At 44.4% G+C, this 23,068-nt stretch overlaps 1 protein-coding gene across 5 annotated transcripts in view; it reads right to left on the bottom strand.

Moving 5' to 3' along the window:
* The window catches only part of dop1a (DOP1 leucine zipper like protein A), a 192,528-nt gene that overhangs the window by 48,046 nt on the left and 121,414 nt on the right, over positions 1-23,068 (bottom strand). For all 5 annotated transcript variants that reach the window (XM_059986598.1, XM_059986596.1, XM_059986597.1 and 2 more), the window contains one exon: positions 10,016-10,127. In XM_059986598.1, the coding sequence (XP_059842581.1) occupies positions 10,016-10,127 (112 nt within the window). The remainder of the gene's footprint in view (positions 1-10,015; positions 10,128-23,068) is intronic.

Below are 23,068 nucleotides of genomic sequence, written 5' to 3'. Positions count from 1 at the left end.
TGATAGGATGGACTCTTGGTCTCACAATCTACCTTGTTATGATCTCATTTGAGCAAGAAATTGGAACTAGAGCGGACCTTTTAACCCCTCAAGCATTATCTACCATTGAATAAGATCATATCTTGGCTTCAACTCCACATTCTTGCTTGTGCCCATATCCTCTCATTTCCCGATAATCTCCAAACCCACCCACAATATCTTAAAATACATTCAGAGCCATCTATGGTAGGGCATGACAAAGATTCTCAAACCTCTGAAAGGAGAAATCCTTCAGCTTTGACTTTCATAGGAGACCACTTATTCTGAAATCATCTCTCCTAGTTCTACATTCCATCATGAAAGAAAACATCCTTCAGCATCAATTCTGTCAATCTTGCCAATTTCACTGCTGATTCTTCTTAACTTCAACAAATATAGGTACAATCCATGCAATCTTTCCTCAAAAGAAATACCTTTGTTACAAGAGCCAACTTAGTGATTCTTCCCTGGCATATGTGTACCAATCCTGAAAACAATGTGATTAAAACTGTATGGAGTGCCTCAGGATTGGTGTCATCAACAGAACTATTAAAGCAAAACTTTTCTATTTTTATACTCTATCCCCTTGCATTGAAGGCTAATATTCGATTTTATTGTCAAAGATTACTGTAACTTTGTACTAATATATTTATTTAATGTACAAGGATACATAGATGCATCTCTACAGCTGTATTCTGCAGGTTCTTTATATTCATGCAACATATTGCTTTCCACTCTTCTTACAAAATTTCCCACATTGTACCCCATCTGCCAAACATTTGTTCACGTCTCTAACTCATCTAAATCTCTTTGTAGACTTTGCATGAATTCCTCATTCCATTCGCTGCCTGCTATCTTTGTACCAGCAGCAAATTCACTTATGTTTGGTACCTTTATCCAAGTCATTAATATCAATTATAAAAAGTTAAGGCCCCCATTCCTGATCCAAATCCCAGCAGTACCAGCTCGTCAACTGAAAATATCCCATTTATCCTGACTCTCTGTATTGTTAGTTAGCCAGTTCTCCACCCGTGCAAATATACAGTGCCAAAAAAAGTATTCACCACCACCCCCCCACCCCCTGGAAGTTTTCATGTTTTATTGTTTTACCACATTGAATCACGAAGGATTTAATTTGGCATTTTTAGCACTGATCAATAGAAAAAGACTCTTGTGTCGAAGTGAAAACAGATCTCTACAATGTGAGATAAATTAATTACAAATATAAAACACAATATAATTGATTGCAGAAGTATTCATCTCCTTCAAATCAGTATTTGGTAGATGCACCTTTGGCAGCAATTCCAGCCTTGAGTCTGTGTGGACAGGTCTCGATCAGCTTTGCACATCGGACACCGCAAATTTTCCCTATTCTTCTTCATAAAACTGCTCAAGCTCGGTCAGATTGCATGGGGATCATGAGTGAACAGCCCTTTTCAAGTCCAGTCACAAATTCTCAATTGGATTGAGATCTGGATTCTGACTTGGCCCCTCCAGGACATTAACTTTGTTCTTTTTAAGCCACTCCTGTGTAACTTTGCCTTTATGCTTGGGGCCATTGTCTTACTGGAAAACAAATCTTCTTCCAAGTCGCAGTTCTCTTGCAGACTGCATCAGGTTTTCCTCCAGGATTTCCCTGTATTTTGCTGCATTCATGTTACTCTCTACCTTCACAAGCCTTCCAGGGCCTGCTGTAGTGAAACATCACCACAACACGATGCAGACACCACCATGCTTCACGGTAGGGATGGTGTGTTTTTCACGGTCTGCGGTGTTTAGCTTACGGCAGACATAGCGTTCAGTTTGATGGCTAAAAAGCTCAATTTTCGTTCTGTCAAACCATTGAACCTACTTACAGCTGACTTCAGAGTCTCCCTCATGACTTCTGGCAAACTGGCCGAGATTTTATGTGAATTTTTTTTCCCAACAGAGGCCACTCTCCCATAAAGCTATAACTGGTGAAGCACCCGGGCAACAGTTGTAGTATGCACAGTCTCTCCCACCTCAGCCACTGAAGCTTGTAACTCCTCCAGAGTTGTCATAGGTCTCTTGGTGGCCTCCCTCACTAATCCCCTTCTTCCAAGGTCACTCAGTTTTTGAGGATGGCCTGCTTTAGACAGATTTACAGCTGTGCCATGTTCTTTCCATTTCTTGATTATTGACAACTGTACTCCAAAGGATATTCAGTGACTTGGAAATTTTCTTCAGTTGGTCAGCTTGGGATGGACATTCCTTCCTTTTCAGCCTTTATTTCTCAAATCATGCCCAGTGACAATGACACTTACAGTATATGCAAACTCACAGCAGATTCTTTAGCTTATTAAATAATTGCCAAAAATAACCCATTACATGGCAGAGAATGTTTCAGGTCATTGAAGATTCTGGAGCAAAAGTTCATTGGCATCAACAATATTACTCAACATAAAGTTTAATATCAAGATAATCAACAGCCAAGTGTGATAAATTCATGATGAGATTAAGATCTAAGCTTTCTTTTGTTGAATCCTTGCACAATGGAATCAAGGTAAGTGGAGTGTGGAGCTGGTCAAGATTATTCCGGTAACTTGGTTTAATCCTGCCTGTTCATTATCGCTAAACTAACTCTCAGTTTTACTCATAGCATTGAGTACAAGAACTGGGACATCACATTACAGGTGTATAAGGTGAGGAAGCACTTGGAGTACTCTGCACAGTTCTGGTCACACATTACAGGAAGGATGTAATTAAACTAGAAAGGGGTAGAACAGATTCACAAGGACATTGCTTGGATTGTACATTTTGAGCTCCAAGGAGATACTGGATAAACTGGGGATTCGGATGCTGGTGAATAGATTGGGCTGAGGCATTTGATGTTGCGGTGTTTGCCAAGCTTGGCAAATAACTTGCAGATGTTTCATCACCAGTCGAGGTGACATCCTAAGTGTGTGGTTGTTGGCATTTCCGTTTCTGTCTGGGAGCGCTTGCGTTTATATAAACACCCCCACCCCCATTTGTTTGCCTCAGTCCTGACTGGCTACCTCTTCAGTTGACCTTTGAATTCTATTGGCTCATGTTTCTTTGGCTCTGAGGGGTACACAAATGGTGTCTATTTCGATATGTTTGTTTACGGAGTTATTAGAAGAGAGCCAGCCTTCTACAAATTATCATACCTGCTTATGCTTGCCTGCGCCAGAACCTCTGCGTGTCCTTCTCTGTTTTCATGTACCGAGATCAGTGAAAACAGATCATGTCTCCAAACCGCCAGTTTGTGTTTCCGTAAACAAATTGACAGTTTACGTCCTATCTGTCCGACGTAGTTCTCATTGCACCACATTGCTTTTGTCAGTGACACAAGGTTCCTTTAAAGTCGCCATTGGGTGGTGAGTGATCATGATGCAGTGAAGTTCGAGCAGCTGAGCTGTCATTTCTGATATATTCTTAATGTAGGGCAAGATTGCATGTTGAGTAAGGTCTACGCGAGTTTCTTGGACCTCAAGGCATCACAATTGCTCGCAAACCAAAAAAAAATACACATGTATATACATATATGTACTTTATTGTCACCAAACAATTGATACTAGAGCGTACAATCATCACAGCGATATTTGTTTCTACGCTTTGCGCTCCCTGAAGTACAAATCGAAGTAAATATAATAAAAATTTAAATTATAAATCATAATTAGAAAATAGAAAAGAGAAAATAAGGTAGTGCAAGTCAGGTCCGGATATTTGAAAGGTACGGACCAGATCCGGGTCAGGATCCGTTCAGTAGTCTTATCACAGTTGGAAAGAAGCTGTTCCCATATCTGGCCATATGAATCTTCATGCTCCTGAACCTTCTTCCAGAGGGAAGAGGGACAAAAAGTGTGTTGGCTGGGTGGGTTGTGTCCTTGATTATCCTGGCAACACTGCTCCGACAGCGTGTGGTGTAAAGTGAGTCCAAGGATGGAAGATTGGTTTGTGTGATGTGCTGGGCTATGTTCACGATCTTATGCAGATTCTTCCGTTCTTGGACAGGACAATTTCTATACCAAGTTGTGATGCACCCTAGAAGAATGCTTTCTACGGTGCACCTATAAAAATTAGTGAGGGTTTTAGGGGACAGGCCAAATTTCTTCAGCTTTCTCAGGAAGTAAAGGCGCTGGTGGGTCTTCTTGGCAGTGGACTCTGCTTGGTTAGACCAAGTCAGGTCATTTGTGATATTCACCCTGAGGAACTTAAAGCTTTTGACCTGTTCCACCTGCACACCGCTGATGTAGATGGGGTTGTGCGGTCCACTACTCCTTCTGAAGTCAAGAACCAATTCCTTCATCTTGCTGACGTTGAGGGATAGGTTATTGTTTTCACACCATGCCACCAGGTTCTTAATTTCTTCTCTGTACTCAGACTCATCATTACCCAAGATACGGCCTACAGTTGTGGTGTCATCAGCAAACTTATATATTGAGTTTGATGGAAACTTGGCTACACAATCATGGGTGTACAGTAAGTACAGCAGGGAGCTGAGTACACAGCCTTGTGGGACACCGGTGCTCAGAGTGATTGTAGAGGAGAGCTTGCCCCCTATTTTTACAGCCTGGGTCCTGTCTGTGAGGAAGTTGAAGATCCTGCTGCAGATCTGAGTGCTAAGACCCAGGTTCTGGAGCTTAGGAATCAGTTTATTTGGAACGATGGTATTAAAGACAGAGCTGTAGTCGATGAAAAGGAGCCTTATATATGCGTCTTTATTCTCCAGGTGTTCTAAGGAGGAATGTAGTGCCAGAGAGATGGCATCTGCCATTGACCTGTTGCTCCGGTTGGCGAATTGCAAAGCGTCGTTGACTGGTAGGTTATGGTTGATGAGTGCCATAACCAATTGCTCAAAGCACTTCATAGCAATTGATGTTAGAGCCACAGGTCGGTAGTCATTCAGGCATGCCACCTTGCTTTTCTTCGGCACCGGGATTATCATTGCCTTCTTAAAACACGAGGGGATCTTAGACTGAAGCAGGGAGCAGTTGAAGATGTCAGCAAACACTCCAGCTAGCTCGCTTGCACAGGCCTGGAGAACCCTTCCTGGGACGCCATCTGGGCCCGTCGCCTTCCTTGGATTTATTTTCAGGAAGGCTCTTCTAACATCTTCCTCGGTGACGGTGAATCTTGATGCCACCAGGTCCAGTTCATCCAGGGGGGTTGGGACGCTCCTCTTCTGTTCAAATCTTGCGTAGAATACGTTAAGTTCGTCAGGAAGAGAAGCGCTACAGTTATTGATATTCCCAGCCTTTTCTTTGTGCCCAGTGATCTCATTTAGACCCTGCCATAGTCTACAGGCATCCCTCTGGTTAGCCTGGGCTTCCAACTTGGCTCAATATTGCCTCTTGGCGCCCTTAATGGCTTTCCGGAGTTCACGCCTGGATTCCGTGTAGCGACTGGTATCCCCGGACCTATAAGCCGCAGCTCTAGCCTTCAAAAGGGACTGGACCTCGTAATTCATCCAAGGTTTCCGGTTAGGGAATACCCAGATCGTCTGGCGAGACACACAGTCCTCTGTGCATTTCTAGATAAAGTCCATGATAGCTGAGGCATACTCATCGAGGTTAGCTGCCGAGTCCTTGAATACTAACCATTCCACCGATTCAAAGCAGTCACAGAGGACCTCATCCGTTTCCTCTGTCCAACGCGACACCACTTTTGACACCGTGACCTCCCGCTTCAGTTTCTGTTTGTAAGCCGGGAAGAGGAGTACTGCTGATGGTCCGATTTTCCGAAGTGAGGTCGTTGGACAGAACAGTAGGCATCCTTGACTGCTGTGTAGCAGTGGTCAAGTATATTCAGGCCTCTAGTGGAGCAGGAGACATGTTGGTATAACTTTGGCAGTTCTTTTCTAAGGTTGGCCTGGTTAAAGTCCCCGGCTGTAATGAGCAAAGCCTCCGGATACCTGGTCTCAAGTTCACTGATGTTGGCATACAGTGTGTTCACAGCACACTCCACGTCCGCCTGGGGGGAATGTAGACCGCTGTCAGTATGACCGAGGTGAATTCCCGTGGCAGATAACAGGGACGACATTTCACCGACATATGTTCCAGGTCCGGACTGCAGGAGCTTGTCAGTGCCACTGTGTCCGAGCACCACGCAGTGTTGATCAGTAGGCAGACTCCACCTCCCTTCGTCTTGCCTGAAGGCGCCGTGCAGTCCATCCGATGGATTGAAAATCCCTCTGGTCGGATGGCACAGTTGGGGGTGGCAGGGGAGAGCCAGTTCTCTGTGAAACAGAATACACAGCAGTTCTGCATCTCCCTGCAGTAGGTGAGTCTCCCTTTAAAATAATAAATAATAAGTAATACCCTGGTTTAAGATTTCTACTGCTATGCTATGAGGTATTTTATTTTAGCAGTTTTTTGTCAAAGCAGTGCGTGTTCTGGCTTTATCTAGAGATAAGGAGCCATGCTGTCCAACTTAAGTACGTCATGTCAGCCAATCACCAGGAAGCTCCAAGACCTAGGCAACTGGATCCTCAATTTCCTCACTTACAGACAGAGCCCAGTCAGTACAGATTGCCAACAATGTCTTATCCACGCTCACTATCAGCACGGGTGCACACCAAGGCCGTGTGCTTAGCCCCCTGCTCTACTCGCTTTATACCTATGATTGTGAGGAAAGTACAGCTCCAATACCGCTTTTAAGTTTGCTGACCACACCACTGTAGCATAAGTGGTGACAAACAGCCATACAGGATGGAGATTGAAAATCTGGTTGAATGGAACCACAACAGCCTTTCGCTCAACATCAGCAAAACCAAAGAGTTGATTATCTACTGGCTGCAAGAGGTGGAAGCCAGGAGTCCGTGAGCCAATTCTCATTAAGGAGTCAAAGGTGGAGAGGGTCAGTAACTACAAATTCCTTGGCGTTACCATATCAGAGAATCTGTCTTGGGACCAGCACTTAAGTACCATCACAAGAAAGGCATGAGAGTGCCTCTACTTCCTTAGAAGCTTGTGTCGGTTTGGTACATCACCTAAAACTTTGACAAACTGTGCAGAGTATCCTGACTAGTTGCTTCACAGCAATGCCCAGGAAAAGTCTACAACATGGTGGATACAGCCCAGTCCATCACAAGAAAAGCCCTCTCACCACTGAGCATATTTACATGGAGTGCCGTCACAAGAAAGCAGCACTCAGTATTAAGGACCCCCACCATCCAGGCCATGGCCTCTTTTCACTACTGCCATCAACAAGGAGATACAGGAGCCTTAGGTCCTATGCCACCAGGTTCAGGAACAGTTATTACTCCACCTGGCTCCTGAACCGCGTGAAGAACTTCACTCACCACAACTCTGAAGTGACTCTACAACCTTTCAAGCACTCTACAATCCATGTTCTCAGTATTATATATTTTTTATTTGCACAATTTATCTTCTTTTGCAGTTTTTCATATGCTTATCAGTGTTTGTTTTTCCATTTTTTTCATAAATTCTATTGCATTTATGTTGCTGTAAATTTCAGAAAGCAAATTAACCCCCAGATAAGAATATGGAAATAGATGGGTGTGATGCTATTGCAGCTTGGAGTTCAGAGGTTAATTCTGGTGCTGTCTGTAAGGACTTTGTATGCTCTCCCCATGAACATGAGGTTCTCCTTCCACATTCCGAAGACATACCAGTTGGTAGGTCAATTGGTCAGTGTTCTACATTGTATCTCTAAATTCATAAATATATGTACCTTGATAATAAATTAAACCTAATCATTCTGTTAACATGTCATTGGTACATACATGAAAGATTTTTGGAGTTCCCTTGTATCCTTTTCCAATTTCCTTCTACATTTTCTCTGCCTAAGTAGCCTTCTGCATATATTATCCTCCAATACTTTGGACATCCTGTGTGCTCCAAATGCTTGCCCACAATTCCTGTTCTCCCTTCTCAAGAATTCAATATGCATTGTGGCCTTCAGCACTGAACTAAAATCTCTATTCGTCCTGACTTTTCTCTCTACAATTTAATTGGGATAATTGCAGCCCCAGCTTCTACTATTTTTTATATGTTTCTTTGAAAGTAGGCTATTAATTGGTCATTTTCTTTCTTCTGACTTCCGGATGCATGGTATCACCCATAGTAGCACCTCTTCTAGTCATTAACTCAATCTCGGAACCATCTCGTCTGTACAACTGCCTTGTCCTTGGAGATGAAATCCAGAAGAATAAGGATGTAATTCTTCCTTCTTCAGAAATGGATAGTTGTGGACCCTACAGTGGATCATGAGCCCAGCCTTCAGGGCACAAATCCACACGTTGAACATGGGAAGATTAGTTCACACTCCTTGACAGAAACAAGTTCTTTGAAATGGGAGGATATTGCCATACAGCGTATTAACTGATTGTACTTCCCAAGTTTCAGTCTGAATCACAAGCAATTGAAACATTTTCTTTTAACTCAGCTGTTCTTTGGTCTGGTAATTCCACCCTGCTTGTTATTACAGGATGGCCAAAACAAGAATCATGGAGGCAAAACAAAACAAAGTGCGGTAACATGGGCAAATAAAGCTACTGATTCAGGAGAGAAACATCTTCAAAGGAGTCTAATGTTTCTTAAGTTACAGGTTGTCAGGAAGCCAATCAATCTATAACGGAAGATCACAGATCTCGGAGGGGAGGTTTGGTTAGCACAATGACATTTTGGGCCATGAGCTTTCATCAGAACGGGAAAGATGCAAATAGACAAGGGAAAGAAACATCGAGGGAGCAACTCCTGTGGAAAGCCGATATTGGGGGAGGAAGGGGAAAGTAAAGATGTGTTTGGAGGTAGGATTCCACCACAAATCTCCTTCCTGGCACACATCCTTGAAAGTGACAGAGATGCTACCTCTGTCCATTCACCTCTTCCCTCTCCTTCATTCAGAGTCCTAAACTGTCCTTCCAGCTGAGGCAATGCTTCATCTGTCAATATATTGTGGTTGTACTTGGTGCTCCTTTACATTGGTGAAACCTAACATAAATTGGGGTACTGCTTCATCAAGCACCTCCACGCTATCCATCAAACGCAGAAATTCCTGGTGGCCAACCATTTTAACTCCTATTCCCATTCCCATTCCAACATGTTGGTCCATAACCTCCTTTCCTGCCATGATGATGCCAATCTCAGGGTGGAGGAGCAACACCTCATATTCCACCTGGATAGCCTCCAACCTGATGACATGAACATCGATCTCTCCTTCCGGTAGTTTTCTTTTTTTCCTTTCCCCTCCTTCTTCTTCTATTCCCCGATCTCTCGACTCTTACCTCTTCTTCTCACCTGCCTATTACCTCCCCCTGGTGCCCCTCCTCCTTCCCATTTTCCCCAAGGTCCACTCTCCACTCCTTTCAGATTCCTCCTTCTCCACCCATCTATCACCTTCCAGCTTGTCCTCCTTCCCCTCCCCCCCACCTCTTTATTGTGGCGTCTTCTCCCTTCCTGATGGAGTGTCTCAGTCCAAAACATCAACCGTTACTCATTTTCATAGACACCGCCTGACCTGCTGAGTTCCTCCAGCATTTTGTGTGTGGTGTAAGGAAAAGTAGCTAGCATTAAAACACCCAGCTTGAATTCAGGACTCCCTTTCCATAAAGTAGGCTCTTAATCTGCAAGTCATTGGCTGTAACATACAAATGAAGGAACTATGTTACTGCAGTGAGATTGGTTTTGAGTATGAATTGAGAGCGCAAGGCAGCAACTAACAAAAGCGGAAGCAGATGAAATCTGTGCAAATGGTAGGCCAACAGCACCTATCAGAAAATAGTTTATTTCTGATTTCCTGGCTGCTAAAATAATATTGCCGCCTCCAAACTGCGTAAGAAGCCAAATAAAGATGAAAAGAGGATGCTTTAATCGCCAGCTCATCACTGCAGTTCTTTCTGAATATTTGTATTACAAAGTTCCATCAACTTGTTGGTTTTTTTTTAAAGCGAGCTCTTAGATACCTACAGCCTGTTAAATGCTGTCTGTTTTGTGCAATGTGGGAATTATATTCTTGGCACTTGCAAAACATAACTGAATGTGTAACTCACCTGGTGGTACTGTATGGAAGGGTCCAACAAGCAGTAGTGAATAATTGTGGTCATGCCTTCCAGGAGAGTGAGAATCATATCTGGCGCGATGCTCACTGCCGTCCACGTGGGTCTTTGGAAAAGCAGACAAAGCAGATTTAATAGGCTTAACACCCCACAAAGCACTGAGTTAAAACAAAAATACAACCTTTAATCAGTGCCTGAATACAGCGAATTTTGTAGTCTCTCATTTATTTAATAATTCAAGTTTTATCTACTGTGCTAGCCAGGAATTTTTTCAAAAATGCTCCCAAAGCATTGGGTTTGTTCCTAAACCAAAGACTTATGTGCATCCTGTTTTCCCTTTTTCTCCAAAAATAACAATTTTGGAACCAATATTTAAGTCTCAATCTATAAAATCAGTGAAGTATTTATAAAATTAGATGGTAAATATTATTAATGCGAGCGATTCTGTAGGTGCTGAAAATCCAGAGTAATACATACAAAGTGCAGGCCAGGCAGCATCTATGGAAAGGACTTTTCAGGTTGAGATTAGATGAAGTTCTATTAAGTATCACTCAACAACACAAGGGTGTTCAATTATTGCATATATTCAAGGATAGCAGAGAAATTTTTGAGAATTAAGGAAATTAGAAAATGTGGGGTTCTGTCAGGAAAGTGCACTTGGGGAGCAAGGATAACTAGGAACTATCTTTGTACTTCAAAAGATATTTTACTGCCACTTTTTCCTCAGCTATGATTAAAAGATAGTGGCTTGAAAGGTCAATGCTCTTATTGGCTTGAAATATCAACTTTTTATTCCTGCTGAGTTCCTCCAGCAATATGCATACATTTTTCCCTGTAAATATCATAATCACTCTTTGCCATAACAAAGTGAACTGAAAGTTAATCAAGCAAGCTGGATTTTAAGGATTGCAGTTGTTTCCTGATACAGCCTCAGCCATGTTTATTTTTCCTTTCTGATCACTCCCATGCCAATTTGGCTTTCATTTAGCCCTTTCTACCCTCTCACTCTGAGGGAAGACTTATCATTAGAGAAATACATTTTGTTTTAAATCGGAAGTCACAAGTTCATGTTTATCAGCTTTATCTCAGCTGTCCAAGTTTGTACAATGCGCTAATAAACAAGGCTGCTGTCAAACACTGCATTGAACTTCACAGGCTTCTTGTCACTGGCTTTATGGAGCTATGTTCTCCCAAATCATGTGGGACAAGTTGAAGATCAGATACCAGTGTATCTTGTGCCTCTGCTGGGCTCGCAATTGAATCCAGTGGTGCAGCACTAACTCAGCCTCCCGCCTCTTAGTTTTAAACATTCAGATTTGAATGGAGGCGACAATCTTGATTTCAACCAGAGGGCCAGGAAAGGTAAATGGTGATCCATTTATTTCATAGCTGGAAAGGTACACAACATGGAATTAGGACCTTCAGCTTTCAGAGTCCAGGGCAACCATCTCTAATTTACACTGTATCAATTCCATTCTTTAATCTCCTCATAACTTATCAACTATGTTCAGACTCTCCTTCCACTGGAGGGATTAACAGCATGCCATTAATTCGTCTAGGGATATGGGAGGGAATCTGAGCACCTGCACAAAAAATCCACATAGTCACGTGCAACCTCCACAGAGATAGAACCTAAGGTTAGCATTGAACCGCTGTATCTGGAGCTGTGACACAGCACGTCCATGACCATAAGATATAGGAGCAGAAGTAGGCCATTTGGTCTATCAAGTCTGGTCCACCATTCAATCATGGGCTGATCCTATTCTTCCAGTCATCCCCATTCCCCTGCCTTCTCTCCATACCCTTTGATGCCCTGATTAATCAAAAACCCATCTATCTCTGCCTTAAATGCACCCACTGACTTGGCCTCCACAGCGGCTCATGGCAACAAATTCCACAGATTTACCACCCTCTGACTAAAGTAACTTCTCCACATCTCTGTTCTGAATTGACGTCCTTCAATCCTGAAGGCATGCCTCTTCTCCTACACTCCCCAACCATGGGAAATAACTTTGCCATATCTAACCTGTTCAGGCCTTTTAACATTCAGAACGTTTCAATGAGATTCCCCCCTCATTCTCCTGAGCTCCAGGGAATACAGCCCAAGAGCTGCCAGATGTTCCTCATACGATAACTCTTTCTTTCCTGAGATAATTCTCCTGAATCTTCTCCGAACCCTCTCCAATGTCAGTATATTCTTTCTAAAATAAGGAGCCCAAAACTGCACACATAATCCAAGTGTGGTCTCACGAGTGCCTTATAGAGCCTCAACATCACATCCCTGCTCTTATCTTCTATCCCTCTAGAAATAAATGCCAACATTGCATTCGCCTTCTTCACAACCGACTCAACCTGGTGGTTAACCTTTAGGGTTTCCTGCACAAGAACCCCCAAGTCCCTTTGCATCTCTGCAATTTGAATTCTCTCCCCATCTAAATAATAGTCTGCCCATTTATTTCTTCCACCAAAGTGCATGACCACACACTTTCCAACATTGTATTTCATTTGCCTCTTCTTTGTCCATTCCCCAAACTATCTAGGTCTCTCTGCAGGCTCTCTGTTTCCTCAACACTACCTGCTCCTCCACCTATCCTTGTATTATCAGCAAATTTAGCCACTAATCCATTAATCCCATTGTCTAAATCACTGACATACATCTTAAAAAGCAGCTTGTCAAAGGCCTTCTGAAAATCCAAATACACCACATCTACTTCATCTGTTTTGTCTACTCTGCTTGTAATTTCCTCAAAAAATTGCAGTAGGTTAGTCAGGCAGGATTTTCCTTTCAGGAAGCCATGCTGGCTTTGGCCTATCTTGTCATGTGCCTCCAAGTACTCCATAATCTCATCCCTAACAATCGATTCCAACAACTTCCTAACCATTGATATCAGCTAACAGGTCTATATAGTTTCCTTTCTGCTGTCTCCCACCCTTCTAAAACAGCAGAATAACATTTGCAATTTTCTAGTCATCTGATGCAATGCCAGAATCTAACGATTCTTGAAAGATCATTGTTAATGCCTCCGCAATCTCTCCAGCTACTTCCTTCAGAACCCGAGGGTGCATTCCATCAGTGCAGGAGATTTATCCACCCTCAGACCATTAAGCTGCCTGAGCGCCTTCTCAGGCGTAATTTTCTCTGCACAAACTTCACTTCCCTGACACTCTTGAATGACCAGATTACCACAGATGTCTTCCACTGTGAAGACTGATGCAAAATACACATTCCTCTGCCATCTCTGCGTCACTCATTACAAATTCTCCATCATCATTTTCTATTGGTCCTGTATCTACCCTCAACTCTCTTTTACCCTTAATATACTTAAAAAAGCTTTAAGCTCGCCTCACCCTGCCACCCATTTTACTTGTTGTGCTTAATTAACTTCAAGTGGGATAGGGAAGATAGGGTACCCCGTCTACTGTTAGAAAGGACACAGATGAAATGCAGAGGGTGAGCATAGGTGTCAGGCTGGAATGAGCACAACCAGGATCATCCCAGTGTCTTCATCTCAGGGCACAGATCTAGGGCAGACTCAGCTGTGGAACACCTTAATTGATTAATCTTCAATGGTTCCATTGGTGCTGGTCCTTCACCTATAAATATCTGACACTCTTCACAGACAAATCAATAATTAGCATCTAGAGTGAATGCACACAGTCTTTTTGTTAGGGCTGAGGAATTAAGAACTAGGGGGTACAATGTTTAAGGTGAGAGGGGAATAGATTGAACAGGGACCTGAGGGACAAAGTTTTCTCCCATAGCTGGTCAGTATATGGAATGAGTTTCCAGAGGAAATGGTGGAAGCAGGTACTGTCATAAGGGGACAGGAGGCTGGACCCAAGTGCAGGATGCAGACACTGAAGTACTAGGGAACAACTAAACAATAGACAAGACGTGGTGACCATAGTGTGTGTGAGGGATGAGACGTTCAAGGTGATTCTGGGGTTCCGGAAGAGTCTTAGGGTTCAGGCAAGGCAGGGTCCCGGAGTTCAGGCAGGGCGGATCCCAGAGTTCAGGCAAGAAGGATCTCGGAGTTCAGGCAAGGCAGGATCCCGGAGTTCAGGCAGGGCGGATCCCAGAGTTCAGGCAAGAAGGATCTCGGAGTTCAGGCAAGGCAGGGTCCCGTTCAGGCAAGGCAGGGTCCCGGAGTTCAGGCAGGGCAGGATCCCGGAGTTCAGGCAAGACAGGATCCCAGAGTTCAGGCAAGACAGGATCCCGGAGTTCAGGCAAGGCAGGATCCCGGAGTTCAGGCAAGGCAGGATCCCGGAGTTCAGGCAAGGCAGGATCCCGGAGTTCAGGCAAGGCAGGGTCCCGGAGTTCAGGCAAGGCAGGGTCCCGGAGTTCAGGCAAGGCAGGGTCCCGGAGTTCAGGCAGGGCGGATCCCGGAGTTCAGGCAAGACAGGATCCCGGAGTTCAGGCAAGGCAGGATCCCGGAGTTCAGGCAAGGCAGGATCCCGGAGTTCAGGCAAGGCAGGATCCCGGAGTTCAGGCAAGGCAGGATCCCGGAGTTCAGGCAAGGCAGGATCCCGGAGTTCAGGCAAGGCAGGATCCCGGAGTTCAGGCAAGGCAGGATCCCGGAGTTCAGGCAAGGCAGGATCCCGGTGTTCAGGCAAGGCAGGGTCCCGGAGTTCAGGCAGGGCGGATCCCAGAGTTCAGGCAAGACAGGATCCCGGAGTTCAGGCAAGGCAGGATCCCGGAGTTCAGGCAAGGCAGGATCCCGGAGTTCAGGCAAGGCAGGGTCCCGGAGTTCAGGCAAGGCAGGATCCCGGAGTTCAGGCAAGGCAGGATCCCGGAGTTCAGGTAAGGCAGGATCCCGGAGTTCAGGTAAGGCAGGGTCCCAGAGTTCAGGCAGGGCAGGATCCCAGAGTTCAGGCAAGGCAGGGTCCCGGAGTTCAGGTAAGGCAGGGTCCCGGAGTTCAGGAAAGGAGGGTCCCGGAGTTCAGGTAAGGCAGGTCCCGGAGTTCAGGTAAGGCAGGTCCCGGAGTTCAGGTAAGGCAGGGTCCCGGAGTTCAGGAAAGGAGGGTCCCGGAATTCAGGTAAGGCAGGGTCCCGGAGTTCAGGTAAGGCAGGGTCCCGGAGTTCAGGAAAGGAGGGTCCCGGAGTTCAGGTAAGGCAGGGTCCCGGAGTTCAGGTAAGGCAGGGTCCCGGAGTTCAGGTAAGGCAGGGTCCCGGAGTTCAGGTAAGGCAGGGTCCCGGAGTTCAGGCAGGGCAGGATCCCGGAGTTCAGGCAAGGCAGGATCCCGGAGTTCAGGTAAGGCAGGTCCCGGAGTTCAGGCAAGGCAGGATCCCGGAGTTCAGGCAAGGCAGGGTCCCGGAGTTCAGGTAAGGCAGGATCCCGGAGTTCAGGCAGGGTCTAGGAGTTCACTGGGCGGGCCGCATAACTCCTGGGCAGGGCCCGGACTTCCCAGGCAGGAACACGGGGGCCTGGACAGGTCTCGGGACACCTGGGTAGGTTGCGGGGCACAACCCGTCGACAGCGAGGGATGGAAAGGGGCAGAGTCCCCCGCTGGGCAATGGCAGTCTGGCCAGGCTTGTCCGTTGGAGGCAAGGGATAGGAAGGGAACTAGGTTCAGGGTGACTGCCAGACTTACTCGAAGAACTCGTCTTTAATGAGGGGAACTCCAAGCCAGGGTAACCGGAGGATAAGCAGAACGACCAGGATAGGCAGAAAAGGCAGAATGACTCCCCAACTCCACTCAGTCCCAGAGCCCCCTATATACACTGCCAGCCGATGGGCATCAGGGTCGCCTCCTTGAGCCTCAACAAGCCACGATGATCCATAGGTGTGACTAATTGGGCTCAAGGGCGAAAGGAGGGATGGCTACAAGACCCGGAGTCCGGAGTCCACGGACCAGATCGAGACCCGGAATGCGGTCTCTGGACCGGACCATAACAGGCACATTAACAATTTTTAAAAGACAGTCAGACATGACTGAAAAGCTGTAAAAGTTTATGGGCCTAATGATGGCAAATGATACTAACTTGGTGGGGTATTTTGGTTGGCAAGGAGCAGCCTATTTCGATATTGTAGAACTCTAACTTCTGCCCAGAAACTGAAATGTTTAACTCATTGGACTCACAGGTAGGATGAAGAATGAATGATGGGCTTTTTTTTTTAAAATCTGGACATCACGTGTAGTGGAGCTCCCATGAACATACAGATTAGCACCAGTAGTAGGCCAGATGGCCCCTGAAACCTAGTCGGGCACTTAATAAGGTTGTTTCTGATCAGAGCTAATATCAGCTCTGCATTCCCATCTACCACCCTACCCTACCCACTGCTTGTTCAGTATGGGCCATAAAAAACCTTTGAAGACCTCACTTCTACAGTTCTTTGAAAAGAGGTGCTTGTCAAGTTGCAGAGTATTTACTCATTTACCTATTTAGAGATCAAGTTCAGCTCCTTCCAGCCCAATGAACCACACCACAACGCTACCACGACACACCGAGTATCCTTAACTAGTGAGATCTAACGGTCTGACCTCAGACCTCCAGGAATACATTTAAAGGGGTGGGAACCTACCCAGTAAAAGGCTTCATACAAGCAAACTCTTCATACAGTTATATAGCATGTAAATAGACCCTTTAGCTCGACTCATCCATACCAACCAAGTTACCTGCTAAGGCTCATCTCATTTGCCTGTGTTTGGCCACCATCTCTCAACTCACATACCTGTCCAATTTTTAAAATTATTGCAATTGTAATTGATTTTAGCAACTTGACTCTACTAACTATCCACTGCCTAACACACTAAATTACGCATATATAGAGAAGATGACCTTGGTTTAAAAACACCGTCTAAGAAATAATGTCATCTAGAACCTCAATCATCTAACGTCTTACATGTAGATGATCTAACATGCAAACAGCACAACATTCCCCAGTACTGCACTGACGGACCAGCCTCCACTACAAGCCACAACATACTGATGTGGAAACACCAATGCCCAGGAACAGAAAAGTCTAAAAACAGTGGTGGATATAGCCCAGCCCATCAAAGGCAAAGCCTTCCACATCACTAAGCACACCTACAAGGAAGCAGCACAAATCGTCAAGAACCCTCATCATCCAGGCCATGATCTCTTCTCGCTACTACCATTGCTATACCTATATATAGGTATAGGAGTCTTAAGTCCCACACCACACTACAAACATAAGGCTGCTGAACTGGTGTGGATAGCTTCACTGAGCTCAATGTTGAACTCACTCCACAACCTAGAAATTCATTTTCAGGGATTCTACAACTCAGCATTGCTTATTTACTGTTATTTTTATTATTTCCTCTATTGTCTTCTTCTGTACATTGGTTGTCCGTTATTTATAGTTTTTCATAAGCCCTATTGTATTTCTTCAAATATCTGCATGGAAATGAATTTCAGGACAGCATATGGCGGCATCTCCATGCAAGACTCAATGCCAGTAAGATGGAAGAGCTGATTGTGGACTTCAGGAAGGGTAAGACGAAGGATCGCATACCAATCCTCATAGAAGGACCAGAAGTGGAGAGAGTGAGCAGCTTCAAGTTCCTGGGTGTCAAGATCTCTGAGGATCTAACCTACTCCCAACATATCGATGTAGTTATAAAGAAGGCAAGACAGCCTTTATTAATAAAGTAATAATTTACTTTATTAGGAGTTTGAAGAGATTTGGCATGTTAACAAATACACTCAAAAACTTCTATAGTCGTACTGTGAAAAGCATTCTAACAGGCTGCATCACTGTATGGTATGGAGGGCCTACTGCACAGGACCGAAAGAAGATGCAGAAGGTTGTAAATCTAATCAGTTCCATCTGGGGCACTAGCCTACAAATTACCCAGGACATCTTTAGGGAGTGGTGTCTCAGAAAGGCAGCGTCCATTATTAAGGACCTCCAGCACCCAGGGCATGCCCTTTTCTCACTGTTACCAACAGGTAGGAGGTACAGAAGCCTGAAGGCACACACTCAGCAGTCCAGGAGCTTCTGCCGCTCTGCCATCCGATTCCTAAATGAACATTAAAGCTTTGGACAATATCTCACTTTTAAAAAAAACAGTATTTGTTTTTGCATATTTTTTTAATAATCTATTCAATATACCCAGTTGTTTTATTTATTATTATTCTTCTCTCTGCTATATCATGTATTGCATTGAACTGTTGCTGCTAAGTTAATAGACAATAGACAATAGGTGCAGAAGTAGACCATTCGGCCCCTCGAGTCTGCACCGCCATTCTGAGATCATGGCTGATCATTCACTATCAATACCCGGTTCCTGCCTTGTCCCCATATCCCTTGATTCCCCTATCCATCAGATACCTATCTAGCTCCTTTTTGAAAGCATCCACAGAATTGGCCTCCACCGTCTTCCGAGGCAGTGCATTCCAGACCCCCACAACTCTCTGGGAGAAGAAGCTCTTCCTCAACTCTGTTTTAAATAACTGACCTCTTATTCTCAATCCATGCCCTCTGGTACTGGACTCTCCCAACATCTGGAACATATTTCCTGCCTCAATCCTATCAAATCCTTTAATTATCTTAAACGTTTCAATCAGATCCCCTCTCAATCTCCTCAATTCCAGTGTGTACAAGCCCAATCTCTCCAATCTCTCTGCGTAAGACAGCCCTGCCATCCCAGGAATCAACCTAGTGAATCTACGCTGCACTTCCTCAATTGCCAGAATGTCCTTCCTTAAACCTGGAGACCAAAACTGTACACAATATTCCAGGTGTGGTCTCACCAGGGCCCTGTACAAATGCAAAAGGACATCCTTGCTCTTGTACTCAATTCCCCTTGTAATAAAGGCCAACATTCCATTTGCCCTCTTCACTGCCTGTTGCACTTGCTCATTCACCTTCATTGACTGATGAACTAGGACTCCTAGGTCTCTTTGCATTTCTCCCTTACCTAACTCTACACAGTTCAGACAATACTCTGCCCTCTTGTTCCTGCTTCCAAAGTGGATAACTTCACACTTATTCACATTGAATGACATCTGCCAAGTATCTGCCCACTCACCCAGCCTATCCAAGTCTCCCTGTATTCTCCTAATGTCCTCTTCGCATGTCACACTGCCACCCAGTTTAGTATCGTCAGCAAACTTGCTGATATAGTTTTCAATGCCCTCATCTAAATCTTTGACATAAATCGTAAAGAGCTGTGGTCCCAATACAGAGCCCTGTGGTACCCCACTAGTCACCTCCAGCCAGTCCGAGAAACACCCATTCACTGCTACCCTTTGCTTTCTATCTGCCAACCAGTTTTCTATCCATGTTGAAACCCTGCCCCCAATGCCATGAGCTCTGATTTTACTCACCAATCTCCTATGTGGCACCTTATCGAATGTTTTCTGAAAATCTAGGTACACTACATCCACTGGCTTACCCTCGTCCAACATCCTTGTTACACCCTCAAAAAACTCCAACAGTAACAAAAAACTCCAAATCAAGCATGATTTGCCCTTGATAAATCCATGCTGGCTCGGCCTAATCCTATTACTGCCATCAAGATATGCCACTATTTCGTCCTTAATAATGGACTCAAGCATCTTCCCCACGACTGACGTTAGGCTAACAGGGCGATAGTTCTCCGTTTTCTCCTTCCCTCCCTTCTTGAAAAGTGGGACAACATTAGCAACTCTCCAATCTTCAGGATCTGATCCTGAATCTAAGGAACATTGGAAAATGATTACCAATGCATCCGCAATTTCCTGAGCCACCTCTTTTAGAACCCTCGGATGCAGACCATCTGGACCCGGGGATTTATTAGCCTTCAGTCCTACCAGTCTACTCATCACAGTTTCTTTCCTAATGTCAATCTGTCTCAATTCCTCTGATATCTTATGACCCTGGCCCATCCATACATCTGGGAGATTGCTTCACGTCACGTGCCGGTGTTAATAAACCTGATTCTGATTTCTGACTTCGATAATAAATTTACTTTGGACTTTGGGCTTTATTCTTAATCATCGATGAAGAGATCTAAGCTGTCCTGAACTGTTATCAAGCAGCATCCACCAAGAGAGACACAGGAATCTGTGAACACTGGGCTCTGTTATGGAAGAGCTCAGTGGATCAGGCAGCATCTGTGCAGGCAAAAGGATAATCAACTTTTTGGGTTGAGACCCTGCCAAAGGAAGGCAATGAAACCAAAGGGGTGAGGCAAGAGCTGGCAAGAGTGATAAGTGGAACCAGCTGAGGAGGATAATAATGGGCAGATGAAGCCACACTGGGGGTTGGAGGGGAGGGTTTAAAGGATGGAGAAAGCCACAGAGGTTATGAGACATCAAAGTACTGCAGATGATGCAAAGAAAGATGGGGAATGGATAATGGATAACAGATAATGGAGAGAGGAAGGACAGATGGGAGAAGTGCGTGGGTGTTAGACAGATGGAGTAGGTGGAACAGGCAGAAGAGAATTGGGTGACAGGGCTTTAGGGTTGAGGATCTGCAAGAAAGGGTGTGTGCAATGGGGCTTGGGGAGCATCAGAAGGTGAGGAAGTGGGGAGGGGAACTGAACTGGCTAACAGCTAGGAGCAGACAGAGCTTGGCACAGTGGTCGTCTAGTCTGCACTCAGTGTCCCTAACATTGGGAACATCAAATGCAATAAACCAGTCAGGAGGAGGTGCATGAGACTGCCTGCCTCACCGGAAGGGCTATTTAGTTAGTGGCGTCTGGCCATACTTACACCTCCTACAGCAGCATTTACAAAGAACTCTGTTGTGTATTCAGGGAGGGTTCTGACGACAACAGATCTCGGCTACAGATCTCAATCACGTTTTGGTCCAACCATGAACAAGGGCTGAATTCCTACAGTGAGAGTGGCTGCTCCTGATGTTGTCCAAGGAGGTAACCAAGAAGCCCAAGCAAAATTATGATTAGTGGAAATCAAAGGAAAAGCTCCAAAATCATCTAAGCTGCTGACACAGTAGAACAAGAACTCTGGATCCTGCAATGCATGACCCAAGTCATTACCCAAAGGGTTTTTATCACTTACAAAGGGAACGCTCAGTGTGATGGGCGATATAATGATATTTATATAGGCCAAAGTAATTCCCTAACATTCAGATCACGATGGCTTCCCCCATAGGACTCTTCAGTTTCTTAAAACAGAATAGTATAGCATACAACACATACAGCCTATGATGTTGTGCCAACCTTTTAACCTACTACAAGATCAACCTATCCCCTCCCTCCCACGTAGCCCTCTTTTTTCTATCATCCCTGTGTCTATCTAATCTCAAGTTTCCTGAATGTATCTGCCTCTACCACCATCCCTGGCAGCACATCCCACACACTACCAATTCTGTGCAAACCCCCTCCCCCCTCCAATCCTTTCCTCCAATTACCTTAAAGTGATGCCCCCTGTATAAGCAGAACATAAAGGCTGCTCATCAAGTTATAGTGTGCTCCATTTAGCTTCAATTACATTATTCTGGCAGGGTGGAAATGAACATGGAGTTCTTGGAATAGCAGCCATGGATATGGAAAGTGATTCAGGACTTTGAAAAGGAAAAGGGACTGGAAGTGGGGAATTGCTGGCAAGGACTAAGAGGTTAATGGTTGTTCTTTTTTGATGCAAGGATTGATGATACAGGATACGAAGAGGTAGGGAGCACGAACTATAAGCAGTGGTCTGTATTATGATGATGAAATACTGTTCTTCATTGTTATTGCTTTGAGAATTGACAAGAAGATCAGAACCTACACGTAGTTTTACATAACTTTCACATGAAGAAATGAGAAGTTCCTGTCAGTGACTCAGTACAGTACAGATTCAAACAGTATACCTCCGCGGGTTGCAATACTTGCAGACTTCACCTATGAAACCTGCAGAACTGAACATAATCTGGCTATGAACTAGTCCACTACTAAACCCTTCTGAGGATCCAATGCTTATTTATACAATGAGTGAGTTGTTGATGGCTTACCAAGCACCCCAGTAGGCCCTAAATAACCACATTTTCTGTATGTGTCTTATACTTCCTTCCCAAAAACATCTTAAAACAGATAGCAGAACAACTGCAGCAAGTCAGGAGCACTTTCTCAAGAGCAATTAGAAATAGTCTGTAGAGTCACCAAAAAATCTTGTCAAATAACCTTTTCCCTGCACTCAAAAAGATGCAGCTCAAATAGTGTCTAAAAGAATAAAGGAATACAAAAACAGAGCTTTGAGTTACTGCGGCTACAACTCTACATCTCACCTCCATTCTTAGTGTTGTTTTCTGGCTCTTACACTGCTCCAATAAGCTTCAAGAGAAGTCCAAGGAAAGAACAACACATAACCACCATTTCAGAGTCAACAATGAGTTCAACAACTTCATAACTAGTACTGTTATTTTTTCTTCAGAAAGCAAATGCTAACAATGAACTTCAAAGTATGTATAGGTCACCAAATACTACCCGAGATTCATTTTCTTGCAGGCATTCACAGAAGAACAAAGAAATGAAACAGCAGTGAAAAGCGAGCATGGCCTGAATGGTGGGGTCCTTGACAATGAATTTCTAATCAATCCTGGTCACAGTCCATCACAAACCTTCCCTTCTGTCCTCTGTATCATTCCCTCTAGTTGTTGTCTCTGCATGTGTTTAGAATCCATCACATTTCTATTTTATTCTTGCAGGTGGGCACAGAGTTGAGATTTCAGCTATCTCTCACATATTTCTCCTGACTGTGGACTACTTCCAGCTGTTTAGTAGAACATTACATAACCAGGTGGAAAACCCTAAGTAACAATTAATGATATCATACCTCATTAAGCTAGTGAATGCAAGGACAGTCATTAAATGAAAGAAAAGTTTCAACCAAAAATCACTGAACTCATGAGTTAAATTTGTAGGTTACATACTATATCTAACTGCCCTGGAGCATGTCATTGTGAGTGAGATCCAAAACTAGTTCCCCTTGAAAACTATGAATTGTGTTATATTGTTGAACTGTGTGAAGAATAAATATGACCAAAAAGAATGAAAGTTATCAATCAATCTCTACCTTTACAGTACAATAGCCTATAGATAAGGATAAGTATGGAGCTTGCAGGAGAGTATTAAATTACATCAGTATTAGGC

This window comes from Hypanus sabinus, chromosome 12 (genome assembly GCF_030144855.1).
Source record: "Hypanus sabinus isolate sHypSab1 chromosome 12, sHypSab1.hap1, whole genome shotgun sequence".
In the NCBI taxonomy this organism is placed as follows: Eukaryota; Metazoa; Chordata; class Chondrichthyes; order Myliobatiformes; family Dasyatidae; genus Hypanus; species Hypanus sabinus.
This window is presented reverse-complemented; position numbering and strand designations above follow the sequence as displayed.